General features: G+C 41.3%; 1 protein-coding gene across 4 annotated transcripts in view; it reads right to left on the bottom strand.

Moving 5' to 3' along the window:
* The window catches only part of LOC110534273 (tetraspanin-5), a 38,600-nt gene extending 20,655 nt beyond the window's left edge, over positions 1 to 17,945 (bottom strand). For 3 of the 4 annotated variants that reach the window (XM_021619035.3, XM_090187132.1, XM_090187133.1), the window contains exons 1-4: positions 17,501 to 17,945; positions 12,532 to 12,582; positions 11,295 to 11,441; positions 945 to 1,115 (exon numbers count right to left, since the gene is read on the bottom strand). In XM_021619035.3, the coding sequence (XP_021474710.1) occupies positions 945 to 1,115; positions 11,295 to 11,441; positions 12,532 to 12,582; positions 17,501 to 17,584 (453 nt within the window). In that variant the 5' untranslated portion in view covers positions 17,585 to 17,945. The remainder of the gene's footprint in view (positions 1 to 944; positions 1,116 to 11,294; positions 11,442 to 12,531; positions 12,583 to 17,500) is intronic. The other variant, XM_090187134.1, reaches the window with a different exon arrangement.
* Between the last annotated feature and the right edge of the window lie 240 nt (positions 17,946 to 18,185).

Here is an 18,185-nt window from a genome sequence, read left to right as displayed (position 1 = left end):
TACTTTTGTACCGGTTTCCTCCAGCATCTTCACAACGTCCTTTGCTGTTGTTCTGGGATTGATTTGCACTTTTTTCACCAAAGTACATTAATCTCTAGGAGACAGAACGCATCTCCTTCCTGAGCAGTATGACGGCTGCATGGTCCCATGGTGTTTATACTTGTATACTCTTATTTGTACAGATGAACGTGGTACCTTCAGACGTTTGGAAATTGCTCCCAAGGATGAACCAGACTAGTGGAGGTCTGCAATTTTTTTCTGAAGTCTTAGCTGATATCTCCATGATGTCAAGCAAAGAGGCACTGTTTGAAGGTAGGCCTTGAAATAAATCCACAGGTACACCTCCAATTGACTCAAATGATGTCAATTAGCCTATCAGAAGCTTCTAAAGCCATGACATAATTTTCTGGAATTTTCCAAGCTGTTTAACGGCAGTCAACTTAGAGTATGTAAACTTCTGACCCACTGGAATTGTGATAAGTGAAATAATCTTTCTGTAAACAATTGTTGGAAAAATTATTTGTGTCATGCACAAAGTTGATGTCCTCACTGACTTGCCAAAACTATAGTTTGTTAACAAGAAATTTGTGGAGTGGTTGAAAAACGAGTTAATGACTCCAACCTAAGTGTATGTAAACTGCCGACTTCAACTGTATGTAAATGTGATATTTCAGTATTACATTTTTTATTCATTTTCAAAAATGTATAAACAACTTTTTTATTTGTCATTATGGGTTAGTGTGTAGATTGAGGGAATTATTATTATTTAAAAAAAATCTATTTTAGAATAAGGCTGTAAAGTGACAAAGTGTGGAAAAAGTAAAGGATTCTGAACACTTTCCAAAGGCACTGTACCTGCGTATAGCCCCAAATACACCACTGGATGCACCAGTAAATTATCTTATCACACAGAAAGACAGTTGTGAAAAGATAACTGCTCTTACGTATTCTTGGGTGAAATCTATGAGATTCTGTAGGTCAATGTCATCCCGGTACGCCCGGATGTTGTTGTTAATGAAGAAGTTGAGCTGGTCCTTTATCCAGTCCTTGAAGACGAAGGCCAAGACTCCAGCTGTCAGCTCCAGGAAGAAGATGATCCCCAGGAACACAGAGAACTGGAACAGAGTGACATTGGCCAACACTTAATATGGAATAGCCAGCAAGAAAAATTGGTTCAAATCACTTAAAAAAATCTTATGCCTGAGATCCCGCTAACGGGATCGATATGACAACAGCCAGTGAAAGTGCAGGGCGCCAAACAGAAATCTCATAATTAAAATTCCTCAAACATACAATTATTTCACTCCATTTTAAAAGATACACTTCTTGTTAATCCCACCACAGTGTCCGATTTCAAATAGGCTTTACGGTGAAAGGTACCACAAACGATTATGTTAGGTGAGTGCCTATTCACAGAAAAACACAGCCATTTTTCCAGCCAAAGAGAGGAGTCACAAAAAGCAGAAATAGAGATAAATGAATCACTAACCTTTGATGATCTTCATCAGATGACACTCACAGGACTTCGTGTTACACAATACATGTATGTTTTGTTCAATAAAGTTCATATTTATATCAAAACATCTCAGTATACATTGGCGTGTTATGTTCAGTAGTTCCAAAAACATCCGGTGATTTTGCAGAGAGCCACATCAATTTACAGAAATACTCATCATAAATGTTGATGAAAATACAAGTGTTATACATGGAACTTTAGATAAACTTCTCAATGCAACCGCATGTCAGATTTAAAAAAAAGCTTTACAGAAAAAGCAAACCATGCAATAATCTGAGTACAGCACTCAGAGACCAAAACAAGCCAAACAGATATCCACCATGTTGTGTAGTCAACAGAAGTCAGAAATAGGCATTATAAATATTCACTTACCTTTGATAATCTTCATCAGAATGCCCTCCCAGGAATCCCAGTTCCATAATAAATGTTTGATTTGTTCGATAAAGTTCACAATTTATGTCCAAATACTACTTTTGTTAGCGAGTTTGGTAAACAAATCCAATCTCACGACGCGCTTGCAAGTCCAGCAGAAAGTCCAAAAAGTTATATTACAGTTTGTAGAAGCATGTCAAACGAAGTATAGAAACAATCTTTAGGACGTAAAATAAATCTTCAATAATGTTCCAACCAGAGAATTCCTGTCTGTAGAAATGCAATGGAACAGAGCTTGCGAGACTGAGCTTGTGGCTCTCTGACAGACCTCTGACTCATTACCCTCTCATTCGCCCCCACTTCACAGTAGAAGCATCAAACAAGGTTATAAGGACTGTTGACATCTAGTGGAAGCCTTAGGAAGTGCAATATGACCAATATCCCACTGTGAATTCGATAGGCCAAGAGTTGAAAAATGACAAACCTCAGATTTCCCACTTCCTGGTTGGATTTTTCTCAGGTTTTTGCCTGCCATATGTGTTCTGTTATACTCACAGACATCATTCAAACAGTTTTAGAAACTCCAGAGTGTTTTCTACCCAAATATACTACTAATATGCAAAGCTTAGTTTTAGAAACTCCAGAGTGTTTTCTACCCAAATATACTACTAATATGCAAAGCTTAGCTTCTGGGACTGAGTAGCAGGCAGTTTACTCTGGGCACCTTATTCATCCAAGCTACTCAATACTGCCCCCTGCCATAAGAAGTTAATGAGCAGGTTGTATACTGGTTGCGATAGGAGCTTTTGTAAATGTATTTTTATTATTTTCAAATGTAAAAAAAATTGTGTCCCATCTCCCCTCTTCAGAGGACAAAAATAACTTTTAGTTTTTTTTGTTACATGTACATTCTACACACGTTTTACATAAATGGCACTTTTTTCACAGTAGTTACATAGGAAGAATATAGTTATTTGATATACATTATATATATCTGGATATAATTAAAAACATTCTGTATACATTATATATCGTGTTTTCAGTCATATTATTATGACACTATTATAGAATATGAGCTTTATAACCCACCCCTCAGCTACTCTCAGTCCATCCCACCTATCTATGTAAACCACACTTATGATTTCCATGTGCCATATATTTTTCAACTGTGCTGTGATGTTTCACATAAATTCTGAACCTTTCTAATCACTTAGTACTTACAGATTGTAAATTAAAGATGAATATTTATAATAAAAGTATTATTATATTGTTGATTGATTTGCCTATGGCTTTCCAAATCTCCCAACAGTGCTAATTGATTTGTGTCATGACGTGCCCTGGGGGGGGAGGATCATAGCCCCCCCCCCCCCCCCCTCTCCACAGTTTCATGACTTAACGACAGGTCGTAAATTCCTGGAAGGGACCCGCTCCCCCTTTGGACATGCAGTATGGTGAGAGGGGATTTCACAGTGGAACAAAGAGTTTCTCTTTCTTCAACTCCTAATCCCCAAAATTGGAGGATTAAACGATATTTCTAGTTTTGAGAAATATGGGAATGGTCCGCGGGTATTTAATGAACAAAGTTGTTTCATTTGGTGAAGGACAGGAAACACACATAACATCTCCTAGTGTACATTTCCCGGCTGTCAGGTTTACATCTAAATATTGTGAAACGTGATTAAACATTAAACTATTTGTGGAAAGATGTAATGTGATGTCAACCTTCTAAATGAGAAAATATCAACCTTCTAAATGAGAAAATATAGGTTTCCATATAGTTAACCACATCAATGGCCACGCCCACGTAGACATTACGTCGGCATCATCGACCACCCTTTTCTCTGAAGTGTATAAAACCCACTCCTGATGAAATTCACATTAGACTAGAAAACATGCAGCTGAAGCTATGTGTGAAATTGGTTAAAACTACAAGACCAGAAGCCCATACCACACGGAGCATTGGCTACATGGCTGGAAATGGTTCAACTCTGAGACTATTGATCACTACAGAATAAGTGAGAAATTCTAGACAAACTAATTACTAGTCTGCAGCTAGAAATGACATAAACCTAGAACGAGAATAGCGACAACCGCAGAACAACATCTATTCTAACATTCCCGAATGGTATCTATACTAACCACCTATGACTTTGATCTTCAGGGAAACACAACCAGAGACTTTTCTGTTGATTCTCTCCAGCAGATGGACCGGCGACCACAAAGAAAGACAGCAAGACATACACTCGTAAATATGTTGAATGAGCGGTCATTCATGTAAAGTATTAGCAATTTCTATGAGTGTAGTTTTATCCATTCTGTTCTCCCGCTCTTTCTCAGTCCCCACCCCTTTTCTTTTGTCTCCCAAGCCGGCATATCGGCTTAGCTCACTAGGGACTTTTCTATCATGTTATCAATGCATTGTGTTAGTAACCAATAATGCATTGTGTTAGTAATCTACTGTTTGTTTGTTATGTATTTCTGTGATTAACTAAGTTAGTTAGGAAAGAAATAATTAAGCCAATTTGTATATCGCTGATTCATAATTTATGCTAGAGTTCATGAAAATAACCAAGAATTTTACAACGTTTGGAATGAGACTAACGAAAGGTAAAGAGTTATAGACATTAATAGATGACTGTACTCGATAAGATATGAAAATATCTGAAGAGTCAATTCAGGAAATACTCTATTAAAAAAATTCTGTGGTGCCCCAACTTCCTAGTTAATTAAAGTTTACATGATTAGTTTAATCGCGTAATAATAATTACACTTATAGAATTTATTTGATTAAATAACTGTCTTCACATTTAATGATAGTCCAGACACGACACTTGGTTATGACATCATGAAAGAATTATGTGATCTCTACAACCAGCAAACCAGTTTACAGCCAGGATATGAAGTCATTATGTTTTCGCATTCCATCTTTTCCCCACTGGATAGAAGCATAGCACAGTATATGAAACATGAACAAATGCTACATATTTGTAGATAAAGCAACTGAACTTAAAAAACTGAGCTAATCAACACTGCCAACCAAATATATTATGCAAACACATTAGTAATCACTGTTGTTGTTTTCAAGCTTTCTACTATCAGCTACCCCTTCCATCACCCAGTTCAAGAGAACCCGGGGGTGTAACCAAGCCATCAGAGAGAGAATTAATCTATTCTGGACCTCTAACAATTCATTGCCAATCTATTCAACATTGCATTGACATTATCTAAGATGTTGCCTTGGTTTATAAGACTCTCAATATAAAGCTTTTTGTCATAAACCTAAACCTCCCTTTCATCTACACTCCTGGAAAAAAAGGATTCTGAAAGGGTTCTTCGGCTGTCCCCATAGGATAACGCTTTTCGGTTTCAGGTAGAAGCCTTTTGAGTTCCATGTAAAACCCTCTGTGGAAAGGGTTCTACATGGAACCCAAAAGGGCTCTACCTAGAACCAAAAAGGTTATTCAAAGGGTTCTCCTATGGGGACAGCCAAAATAACCCTTCAAGGTTCTAGATAGCACCTTTTTTCTAAGAGTGTACAATATTTATATCAAAGGCCCACCAATCACAAATGGGGAAAAAAAATCTGTTTGTTAAACTGGTTTTCTGGTTGAGAACAAAATGGTCTCTGTTACCTAAGGTCTCTTTCGTGACAACATCAAGAAGTCCTGGGAAAGATTTTGGTTGATATCTGTTCAACCATATTACGACCTGATAAAAATATCCTTTTCTGGTTGTTAAAAAGATGTTAAAAAAACATCCTTAAACAAACTGACCTAACCATGACTTCCTAAAAGACATCACATTGTAATAAAATACATCATTAAAGACATAATTGAGAGCAATAATTCACCAGTCCAAACAAAACAAAAACACACACCTGCTCCGTAAAGCTGTGTGCTCTGGTTTAGTACACACATTATAGTGGACCTACAGTTGAAGTCGGAAGTTTACATCCACCTAAGCCAAATACATTTAAACTCAGTTTTTCACAATTCCTGACATTTAATCCTAGTAAAAATTCCCTGTCTTAGGTCAGTTAGGATCACCACTTTATTTTAAGAATGTGAAATGTCAGAATAATAGTAGAGAGAATTATTTATTTCAGCTTTTATTTCTTTCATCACATTCCCAGTGGGTCAGCAGTTTACATACACTCAATTAGTATTTGGTAGCATTGCCATTAAATGATTTAACTTGGGTCAAATCTATCGGGTAGCCTTCCACAAGCGTCGCACAATAAGTTGGTTGAATTTTTTGGCCCATTCCTCCTGACATAGCTGGTGTAACTGAGTCAGGTTTGTAGGCTTCCTTGCTCGCACACACTTTTTCAGTTCTGCTCACACATTTTCTATGGGATTGAGGTCAGGGCTTTGTGATGGCCACTCCAATACCTTGACTTTGTTGTCCTTAAGCCATTTTGCAGCAACTTTGGAAGTATGCTTGGGGTCATTGTCCATTTGGAAGACCCATTTGTGACCAAGCTTTTTCCTCCAAACATAACAATGGTCATTATGGCCAAAAGGTTATATTTTTGTTTAATCAGACTGGAGGACATGATCTTTGTCCCCATGAGCAGTTGCAAATTGTAGTCTGGATTTTTTTATAGCGGTTTTGGAGCAGTGATTTCTTCCTTGCTGAGCGGCCTTTAAGGACATGTCGATATAGGACTCGTTTTACTGTGGATAAAGATACTTTTGTACCGGTTTCCTCCAGCATCTTCACATCGTCCTTTGCTGTTGTTCTGGGATTGATTTGCACTTTTTGCACTAAGGTTCGTTCATCTGTAGGAGACAGAACGCGTCTTCTTCCTGAGCAGTATGACGGCTGCATGGTCCCATGGTGTTTATACTTGCGTACTCTTGCTTGTACAGATGAACGTGGTACTTTCAGGCTTTTGGAAATTGCTCCCAAGGATGAATCAGACTAGTGAGGTCTGCAATTTTTTTCTGCTGGTTTCTTTTGATTTTCCCATGATGTCAAGCAAAGAGGCACTTGCTTTGAAGGTAGGCCTTGAAATAAATCCACAGGTACACCTCCAATTGACTCAAATTATGTCAATTGGCCTATCAGAAGCTTCTAAAGCCATGACATCATTTTCTGGAATTTTCCAAGCTGTTCAACTTTTTGGGGATAGGGGGCAGCATTTTCACTTTTGGATGAATAGCGTGCCCAGAGTGAACTGCCTCCTACTCTGTCCCAGATGCTAATAAATGCATATTATTATTCGTATTGGATAGAAAACTCTGAAGTTTCTAAAACTGTTTGAATGATGTCTGTGAGTATAACATAACTCATATGGCTGTCACGCCCTGATCAAAGTATTTTGGGTTTATTTTCATTTATTTGGTCAGGCCAGGGTGTGGCATGGGGTTTTGTATGTGGTGTGTTGGGTTTGTAGCTTAGTGGTTTGTTCTAGTGAAGTCTATGGCTGTCTGAAGTGGTTCTCAATCAGAGGCAGGTGTTTATCGTTGTCTCTGATTGGGAACCATATTTAGGCAGCCATATTCTTTGGGTGTTTTGTGGGTGATTGTCCTTAGTGTTAGTTTGCACCAGTTTAGGCTGTTTCGGTTTTCACATTACGTTTATTGTTTTTGTATTGATTCGTGTTTACGTTGTTTTATTAAACATGAATCTCAATAGCCACGCCGCATTTTGGTCCGATCCTTGCTACACGTCCTCGTCCGAGGAGGAGATAGAAGAAAGCCGTTACAGAATCACCCACCACAACAGGACCAAGCGGCGTGGTGACAGGCAACAGCAGCGAAAGGAGGAGTGGACATGGGAGGTCGTTATGGACAGCAGGAGCATGGACTATACTACTTGGGAGGAGATAGACAGGTGGGCGGTCGACCCAGGGAGAGTGCCGGAGCCCGCCTGGGATTCGCTGGAGCAGTGCGAGGAAGGTTATCGGAGAATGGAGTTGGTGAAGCAAGCACGGCGGCGCGCAAGGAAGCCCGGGAGTCAGCCCCAAAAATGTATTGGGGGGGGCTAACAGGGAGTATGGCTACGCCAGGTAGGAGACCTGGGCAAACTCCCTGTGCTTACCGGGGGGCACTGGCAGGGCGACCGGGACCATTCAACCGGGTAAGGTTGGGCAGGCTCGGTGCTCAAGAGTTCCAGTGCGCCTGCACGGTCCGGTCTACCCAGTACCACCTCCACACCCCAGCCCTCCGGTAGCAGCTCCCCGCACCAGGCTTCCTGTGCGTGTCCTCGGCCCAGTACCACCAGTGCCAGCACCACGCATCAGGCCTACAGTGCGCCTCGCCTGTTCAGCGCAGTTGGAGCCTTCCTCCTCTCCAGCGCTGCCGGAGTCTCCCGCCTGTTCAGAACTGCCAGTCTGCAAGGAGCTGCCAGTCTGCAAGGAGCTGCCAGTCTGCAAGGAGCTGCCAGTCTGCATAGAGCTGCCAGTCTGCAAGGAACTGCCAGTCTGCAAGGAGCTGCCAGTCTGCATGGAGCTGCCAGTCTGCATAGAGCTGCCAGTCTGCAAGGAGCCGCCAGAGCTGCCAGTCTGCAGGATGCCGCCAAAGCTGCCAGTCTGCAGGATGCCGCCAAAGCTGCCAGTCTGCAAGGAGCCGCCAGAGCTGCCAGTCTGCATGGAGCAGTCAGAGCCGCCAGTCAGCATGGAGCAGCCAGGGCCGCCAGTCAGCAGGGAGCAGCCAGAGCCGCCAGTCAGCATGGAGCAGCCAGTCAGCATGGAGCAGCCAGAGCAGCCAGTCAGCATGGAGCAGCCAGAGCTGCCAGTCAGCATGGAGCAGCCAGTCAGCATGGAGCATCCAGAGCAGCATGGAGCAGCCAGAACTGCCAGTCAGCCAGACTCTTCCAGATCTGCCAGTCAGCCAGACTCTTCCAGATCTGCCAGTCAGCCAGACTCGTCCAGATCTGCCAGTCAGCCAGACTCTTCCAGATCTGCCAGTCAGCCAGACTCTTCCAGATCTGCCAGTCAGCCAGACTCTTCCAGATCTGCCAGTCAACCAGACTCTTCCAGATCTGCCAGTCAACCAGACACTTCCAGATCTGCCAGTCAGCCAGACTCTTCCAGATCTGCCAATCAACCAGACTCTTCCAGATCCGCCAGTCAGCCAGGATCTACCAGAACCACCAGCCAGCCAGGATCTGCCGGATCCAACTACCTGCCTGAGCTTCCTCTCAGTGCTGAGCTTCCTCGCAGTGCTGAGCTTCCTCGCAGTGCTGAGCTTCCTCTCAGTGCTGAGCTTCCTCTCAGTCCCGAGCTGCCCCTCAGTCCCGAGCTGCCCCTCAGGCCCGAGCTGCCCCTCAGTCCAGTGGGGTTCTGGGTGAGGACTACTAGGCCATGGTCGGCGGCGAGGGTGGACTATCCAGGGACGCGAGGAGGAGGGACTAAGACTTTGATAGAGTGGGGTCCACCTCCCGCGCCGGAGCCGCCACCATGGACAGACGCCCACCCGGACCCTCCCCTATGGTTTTTGGTGTGCGTCCGGGAGTCCGCACCTTGGGGGGGGATTCTGTCACGCCCTTGTCGAAGTATTTTGGGTTTATTTTCATTTATTTGGTCAGGCCAGGGTGTGGCATGGGGTTTTGTATATGGTGTGTTGGGTTTGTAGCTTAGTGGGGTGTTCTAGTGAAGTCTATGGCTGTCTGAAGTGGTTCTCAATCAGAGGCAGGTGTTTATCGTTGTCTCTGATTGGGAACCATATTTAGGCAGCCATATTCTTTGGGTGTTTTGTGGGTGATTGTCCTTAGTGTCATCTGTGTTAGTTTGCACCAGTTTAGGCTGTTTCGGTTTTCACATTACGTTTATTGTTTTTGTATTGATTCGTGTTTACGTTGTTTTATTAAACATGAATCTCAATAGCCACGCCGCATTTTGGTCCGATCCTTGCTACACCTCCTCATCCGAGGAGGAGATAGAAGAAAGCCGTTACAATGGCAGGCAAAAAGCTGAGAAAAAATCCAACCAGGAAGTGGGAAATCTGAGGTTTATAGTTTTTCAACTCAGCCCCCATTGAAGATACAGGGTGATATTAGTTATGTTTCACTTCCCAAGGCTTCCACTAGATGTCAACAGTATTTAGAAACTGTTTTGAGGATTCTACTCTAAAGGAGGGGCTCATCACTTCATTTGTACAGACAAAGGAATTGTCCGGTTGGAACATTAATGAAGTTTTATGTTAAAAACATCCTAAAGATTTATTCCATACTTAGTTTGGCATGTTTCTACGGGCTGTAATGGCCAGACCTGAACGAGCTTTTGGATTTGTTTACCAAACGCCCGAACAAAAGAAGATATTTGGACATAACTGATGGACATTATCGAACAAATCAAACATTTATGGTGGAACTGGGGTTCCTGGGAGTGCATTCTGATGAAGATCATCAAAGGTAAGTGAATATTTAAAATGCTATTTCTGAGTAATGTTGACTACCCAATAGTAGTGGGTAGGTTGCTTTGTTGTTTAAAGGCTGTACTCAGATTATTGCATGGTTTGCATTCTCCGTTAAGTTTTTTTGAAATCTGACACAGCGGTTGCATTAAGGAGAAGTTTATCGAAAGTTCCATGTATAATAGTCGTATCTTTATCAATGTTTATTTTGAGTACTTCTGTAAATTGATGTGGCTCTCTGCAATAATATCACCACATATTTTAGAACTACTGAACGTAACGCGCCAATGTAAACTCAGATTTTTTTATATAAATATTAACTTTATCAAACAAAACATACATGTAGTGTGTAACATGAAGTCCTATGAGTGTCATCTGCTGAAGATCATCAAAGGTTAGTTATTAATTTTATCTCTATTTCTGCTTTTTGTGACTCCTCTCTTTGGCTGGAAAAAATGGCTGTGTTTTTCTGTGACTTGGTGGTGACCTAACAATCGTTTGTGGTGCTTTCGCTGTAAATCCTTTTTGAAATCAGACACTGTGGCTGGATTAACGAGAATTGTATCTTTAAAATGGTGTAAAATACTTGTATGCTTGAGGAATTTTAATTATGAGATTTCTGTTGTTTTGAATTTGGCGCCCTGCACTTTCACTGGCTGTTGGGAGGCGGAACCCCAGTCCTAGACAGGTTAAAGGCACAGTCAAATTAGTGTATGTAAACTTCTAACCAACTGGAATTGTGATACAGTGAATTATAAGTGAAATAATCTGTCTGTAAACAATTGTTGGAAAAATTACTTGTGTCATGCACAAAGTAGATGTCCTAACCGACTTGCCAAAACTATAGTTTGCTAACAAGAAATGTGTGGAGTGGTTGAAAAACTAGTTTTAATGACTCTAACCTAAGTGGATGTAAACGTCCGACTTCAACTGTATAATTGCTTGGTAGGGTAGGGTTAAGTATTGACAAGGGGAGGAAAAATACTTCCAATGTTATGTCATATCAATGTAAAATATAATGGTCTCGAATAAAAAGGGGAACATACAAACTTGAGAAGGAAAGAGTTCTCCCTCAGTGCTCCGATGCAGCCGGCAAAGCCAAGGATAAACATAACTCCTCCCACCACCAGGAAGAGCCAGACGGGGTCAAAGCCCCCCAGGTCTGTGATGGACGAGATGTTGGAGAGCACACCCTGGAGAGAGAGAGAGAGAGAGAGATATCACTAGATATAATTGACTCATGAAGAGTCAATTAGTCATGTTATTTATTCATAGTCAATCATGTCAACTGTTTTAAAGAGTTTGAAACATGGAGCTTGAGCAATGGAGACCTTATTGGACATACAAAAATGATTCCACTCTAGGACTCTCATGACAAAGACACGGGCATTTTGGGCTCCCGAGTGGCACAGCGGTCTAAGGCACTGCATCTCAGTTGAAGAGTTGTCACTACAGTCCCTAGTTCAAATCCAGGCTGAATCACATCCGGCCGTGACTGGGAGTCCCATAAGGCGGAGCACAATTGGCCCAGTGTCATCTGGGTTTGGTCGGGGGAGGCCGTAATTGTAAATAGGAATTTGTTCTTAACTGGCTTGCCTAGTTAAATAAATAAAAAAAACATATACATGCATGCACGCACACATCCACACCAGGATATGTACACGCACACACATATATGCATGACAGCTTGGAAATATGAGCCAAAAGAGGAGAAACCCATTTTTTCATTGTGTTATCCCTAATAAATACAAATGAACCTGTGAATGTCCAATCCATTCAGGAGCTATTGTGTAGTCACGCTTCCCACAGGAAAACTCCAGTGTTTTCACTTTTTTTGACAGAAATGATCGCATGCAGGGCAGGTGGATGTGGAATACTCTTTAACATGGGTCAGTCTCGTCATAGACTTATAAACCTGTGATCTATTACCATGGCATATGATACTTCTTTATTGGTAGAACAGAAATAATAAATAACACTAGGATCTCTTCTGTAACACTTAAAGCCTGCAAGCATAATGCTTTATTAAGCATGTATATGAGCCTTTATAATGTGTTATAAACAGGCTTATATTGACTCAAATTGGCTGGTATTTAGTCTGGATCATTATTAAATAATTATAAGACATTATGCTCAAAAAGTCTTACAATGCATTATAACTGCATCATAATGCACTATACCTGCAGACACTTGCAATGTGTTTCGAATTCTTTGAGCAGTCAGCTAGCAGATCATTAGTTATCTATAGGATACAGGACACCCAGGGATCTCAGCTGGACTCACCTTCTCGCTCCATGCCCAAAGTCCTATGCCAAGGAACGCCACTCCAAGTAACTGTGAACCACGAGAGAGAGAGAAAGTATTTTAGATATGACTTATTAATATAAAACTAGAGACATCCTCTCTGGCTTATCTACTGAGTTGTGGTTGAGGAAAGTTATTCCACCATTAATCAACCATCAAGACATGAAAAATGTGCACAGGTATGCTGTACTGAATATTGTTGGGGTTAACATCAACCAATTATTGCTGTTATGTAGGAGGATTCCTCAATTTTTTGGGGCCAGGAATTTAGAACTGCCATAACTCTATGGACTAATACGCAAAATTCTATAACCCTGAAATAATGTGAGCAAAAATACTACAGCACAATAGCCTCCTGCATTTCCATCAATGCGATACCCGTAAAAGCAATTGATGAGGGAGAAACTGTACAGGCATTTCATTAACTGGGTTATCATCTTGTGCTAAAGCACATGGACTGAACCACTGTTTAGGTTACATAATAGTCGTCACAGTATCCAGGACAGACCCTGAAATGTACATGGCCCTAGTGTCGGAGACTTTCTAGGGCCTCCTCCAACACTAGGGCCTCCTACACTAGGATGAATCTTTAAAAGCAATTTGAAAGCATAATAAAGGAAGCACAAATTTTCTGCAGAGATACAGTTGGCTCTTTCAGTGCTTTGATTTAAGAACAGGTAATCTGTGTGCCATGTATCTTACATTATAACATTGTAGGTATGACATGGCCCTCAAACCTAAGCCTTACACTTGCCTGTAGCTCTTCCCTGCCCTCAAGATGGTAAAATGGTAAAATAAATGACTCTGCAATTAAATTATATAAGACACTTTTTTGATATGACGTTGACCACAAGAGTTGGGAAAACAGCACAAACAGATCTTAGACAAGGCTAGATTAGGCCTTGACTAGTTCTGGACTAAAGAGCACTCTAAGTGCCAGTTTCCATGATACAGATTAAGCCTAGTGCTGGCTTAAAAACCATATTGAAATTGAGATTGTCCATTGAAAATGATTATTAGTCCAAGAGGCTTATATTCAGGAAACTGGCTCAGAATCGCCAAATAGAAAGCGCTTTTTAGTCCAGGACTAGGCTTAATTGTGTACAGTGAACCTGCCTATAGGTTTTATATCAATGGATCTACATCCTTACAACAGAAGTCATATATACTTGAATTAATATAGTGCGCATCCATCCGTAACAATTAGATTTGCCGCACTGTGTTTTAGAGCGCCGTAGTGTACATTTAACCTGAAGTTCACTTCACCTGTCAAGTTATGCTGTACAAGATGTGAGGATCTACCGTATATGAAAATAAATAATTATCCCAAAATTATTAATGTTATTTTTTGTTGTTTTATAAGACAAGGATTCCATCAGTAGTCTACTGAATGTATAATCTAACCTATCAATCAGCACGGGAACATCTTACAATGGCAACAAATTGTAGACTATGGGAAGCACTGTGTCAACAGATATCACAGACTATATACCAGGTTATACTGTATGACTCAAACAATCAATCTGATATATAATGGTTCACTTCAGAAGACATAGTCGAAACACGTTGCATGCACCAGATCTGCATTTCTTTTCTGGTCTTTTTGGAGTGTATTGACGGCGAAAATGATATAATGTGTTACAACTTCAATACATTTGTATGTACAAAGATACCCTATCTATTTTGGATATAGATGTAATTCATGCCCCCTTATCCTTTAGTGCCACTCGACCTATTGTCACTTCAGTGAAGGCAATTTGCAATCACGAATTTGGGGTCCCACTTTAAATGGTCCCTTAGCATAGATTCGAATAGAATAGATACACTATTGTCAATTTCATAAGAAACAGACATTTGTATACTGTATATCTCAACCTGCCCCCATATACTGTGCTGTATATACACACGTTGAAAGGCGCAGTGTCAGCCATGGAGCAGCTCTTCTGGATGGAGAACAGTTTAAGTGTAAATGCCTTGCTCAGATGCACAAATGCAGTTGATGGTACCTGCCAGTACTGGCCAGTTTACGCCTGGCCCGAGGCTTGAAACAGCAACCTTCCAGCTACTGGTCCAACTAGGCTCCCTGCCTCCATGGTAGGCAGGCACAATTAAATGATTGTAGAGATAAATATTAATATGATAATACAGTATTGTGACAGTAGACTACTTAGGCTACAACTTGAGTAATTACATGTTAACATTACATTTGTAAACTCAACAAAATCCTTGACATTGTGCATGTCGCAAACATGTACGTGGAACAAGTAAACCTACCTAGACTTCAGTTACACTGTAGCCTACCTACACTCATCTGCCAGTTTATTAGGTACACCCATCTAGTACCGGGTCGTACCCCCTTTGCCTCCAGATCAGCCTGAATTCTTCGGGGCATGGATTCTACAAGTCAGAAACATTCCACAGGGATGTTGGTGGTACACAGTGGTACACCACCTGGCAGATGAGTGTAGGTAGGCTACAGTGTAACTGAAGTCTAGGTAGGTCTAGGTAGCCTGTATCGTTGGCAGGATGGGGCTGCTTAGGCCAAATCCTGACTCTGCCATCAGATGCATGACGCAACCGGAACCAGGCAATGTTTTTCCACTCCTCAATTGTCCAGTGTTGGTGATTGCGTGCCCACTGGAGCCCCTTCTTCTTGTTTTTAGCTGATAGGAATGGGTTCCAGTGTCATCTGCTGCAATTGCCCATCTGTGACAAGGATCGAAGAGTTGTGCATTCTGAGATGCAGTTCTGCACACCACTGCAGAACTGTTATTTGTCTGTTTGTGGCCCGGCTGATAGCTTGGACTAGCTTGCAATTCTCCTTCGACCACTCATCAACATGCTGTTTTCGCCCACAAGACTGCCGCTGACTTTTTTGTTTTGTTTTTTTGTCGCATCATTCTCGTCACTGTCGTGCGCGAAAAGTCCAGGACGGCTGTTTCTGAGATACTGGTAATGCTCAAAGTTGCTTTTTCTGCCCAGTCGAATGTTCAATCCAACAGTAACTGATTATTTTTTTTTATTTTTCCTTTATTTAACTAGGCAGGTCAGTTAAGAACGGCAGATGTTGTACCTTGTCAGCTCGGGGATTCGATCTTGCAACCTTTCGGTTACTAGTCCAACGCTCTAACCACTAGGCTACGCTGCCGCCCCAATGCCTCGAGGCCCGTCTGCCTGCTATATACAGTGCCTTGCGAAAGTATTCGGCCCCCTTGAACTTTGCGACCTTTTGCCACATTTCAGGATTCAAACATAAAGATATAAAACTGTATTTTTTTGTGAAGAATCAACAACAAGTGGGACACAATCATGAAGTGGAACGACATTTATTGGATATTTCAAACTTTTTTAACAAATAAAAAACTGAAAAATTGGGCGTTCCGTTTACTAATCCAACGCTCTAACCACTAGGCTACCCTGCCGCCCCTGGCTAGACGGTACACTGTCCTTCTCTCTGCACATATCAAAGCTGCAGGCTTAAGTTAAATCTAGACTTGGTTTCCTCTATCGCAATCGCTTCTCTTTCACCCCAGCTGCCAAACTAACCCTGATTCAGATGACCATCCTAACCATGCTAGATTACGGAGACATCATTTATAGAACAATAGGTAAAGGTGCTCTTAAACGGCTAGATGTTCTTTACCATTCGGCCATCATATTTGCCACCAATGCTCCTTATAGGACACATTACTGCACTCTATACTCCTCTGTAAACTGGTCATCTCCGTATACCCGTCGCAAGACCCACTGGTTGATGCTTATTTATAAAACCCTCTTAGGCCTCACTCCCCCCTATCTGAGATATCTACTGCAGGCCTTATCCTCCACATACAACACCCATTCTGCCAGTCACATTCTGTTAAAGGTCCCCAAAGGTATTTTCAGTCCGCTGCAGCTAGCGACTGGAATGAGCTGCAACAAACACTCAAACTGGACAGTTTTATCTCAATCTCTGCTTTCAAAGACTCAACCTTGGACACTCTTACTGACAGTTGTGGCTGCTTTGTGTGATATATTGTTGTCTGTACCTTCTTGCCCTTTGTGCTGTTGTCTGTGCCCAATAATGTTTGAACCATGTTTTGTGCTGCTACCATGTTGTGTTGCTAACATGCTGTGTTGTCATGTGTTGCTGCCTTGCTATGTTGTTGTCTTAGGTCTATCTTGTTGTGATGTGTGTTTAGTCCTATATTTAAAAATTGTATTTATGTTTTATTTCAGGCCCCGTCCCCGCAGGAGGCCTTTTGCCTTTTGGTAGGCGGTAATTGTAAATAAGAATTTGTTCAAAACTGACTTGCCTAGTTAAAGAAAGATTAAATATCAGATAAAGTAGATATTTTTCTCAATAGTCTGCATGTTGACATAATTGTCATGCACAGTGATGCCAAGATGTTGCAAAATAGAAACAATAGAGGGAGCATGTTATCAGATGTAAGCTGCTATAGTTTGCATTTCATTTAAGGAGTGCCATGAGCAGTAGGCCTACAAATTTAATGAAAAAAAATGACATCATGACGTAATCACAAATGGATGCTTAGAATTACAACAGCAAGAGGAAAGCTGCTTATCTAGGTCCGGACCCCGCGTTTATCAAAATAAACCATAATTCTACTATTTTAGTTCAACATTGCCGCATTTACCACCGATTCGGCTATTATTTGTGTCCCGTATGTTGGTCTCCTCATAAAGCACCTATTCAATGTTAATAATGGTCGACCAATAACCTAATGTGCACTGCATTCAGATTTCAATTCGATCAATTATGTTATTTATTGCATCCGTTGATGTAAGACTTTTAAAAAAAACATTAATGATACAAATTCCTTGCCCATTTTCCCCCATATGTGAAACGCAGGCCAAGGTTGAAAAGCATTTCAATATGATGTAGGCTAGTCTATAAAGCCATGACAGACACTGACAGACACTATCGTCATATAGCAGATTTACTTACCCAAAATATTATATTGAATCCAAATATGAAATATTTGATACAGCAACTGACTTCATGAGCCTTGAAATACTTTCCGGACATCATCTGGCTCGTATTTACAAATGTCGCCCACCAGAATAGGGCTAAATCACATCCAATCTGGTTTGGGTTCGACAGTTCGTTTCGGAAAACCCGCAGTTAACGGTTCAACCAGTAGAAATGTTCCGACAATTGTTCAGCGTGTAATAACGTTCAACATCTTGCTTCCTCTTTGACATGCGTAGGGTCACAAACTATCTGCTTTAAAACAAATATCGAATGTCGTATCCTATATATATATATCTATATATATATATATATATATATATATATATATTTATTTTTCACCTACAGTGTATGAGCCCAACCAGATTAAAACCTTTCTTCTGTCTGGTCCATGATCTAGACATGGCTGTTATTTGATGGACGTGTCTGCCTACCAATGAGAGCTTTCATGTCATGACTATATATGCCACGTTCAAAACAACTGGGAACTCGGAACATGAAACTTGGAAATCTACGACTTCCGACTTCAGTGCGTTCACAACAACTTGGAAACAACTAGTTTTGAACAGTCACCCAACTCTGAAATCCTTTTTCTGGAGCTCCGATTTTCCGTCCTGAAGTTCACGGACGTCATGATTTGACCTCATATTTGTCCTAGTTC

The sequence above is a fragment of the Oncorhynchus mykiss genome, chromosome 10 (assembly GCF_057628025.1).
Source record: "Oncorhynchus mykiss isolate SJ-2025 chromosome 10, ASM5762802v1, whole genome shotgun sequence".
NCBI lineage: Eukaryota > Metazoa > Chordata > Actinopteri > Salmoniformes > Salmonidae > Oncorhynchus > Oncorhynchus mykiss.
Note: the sequence above shows the minus strand (reverse complement) of the source record. Positions and strands in the feature narration are given on the sequence as shown.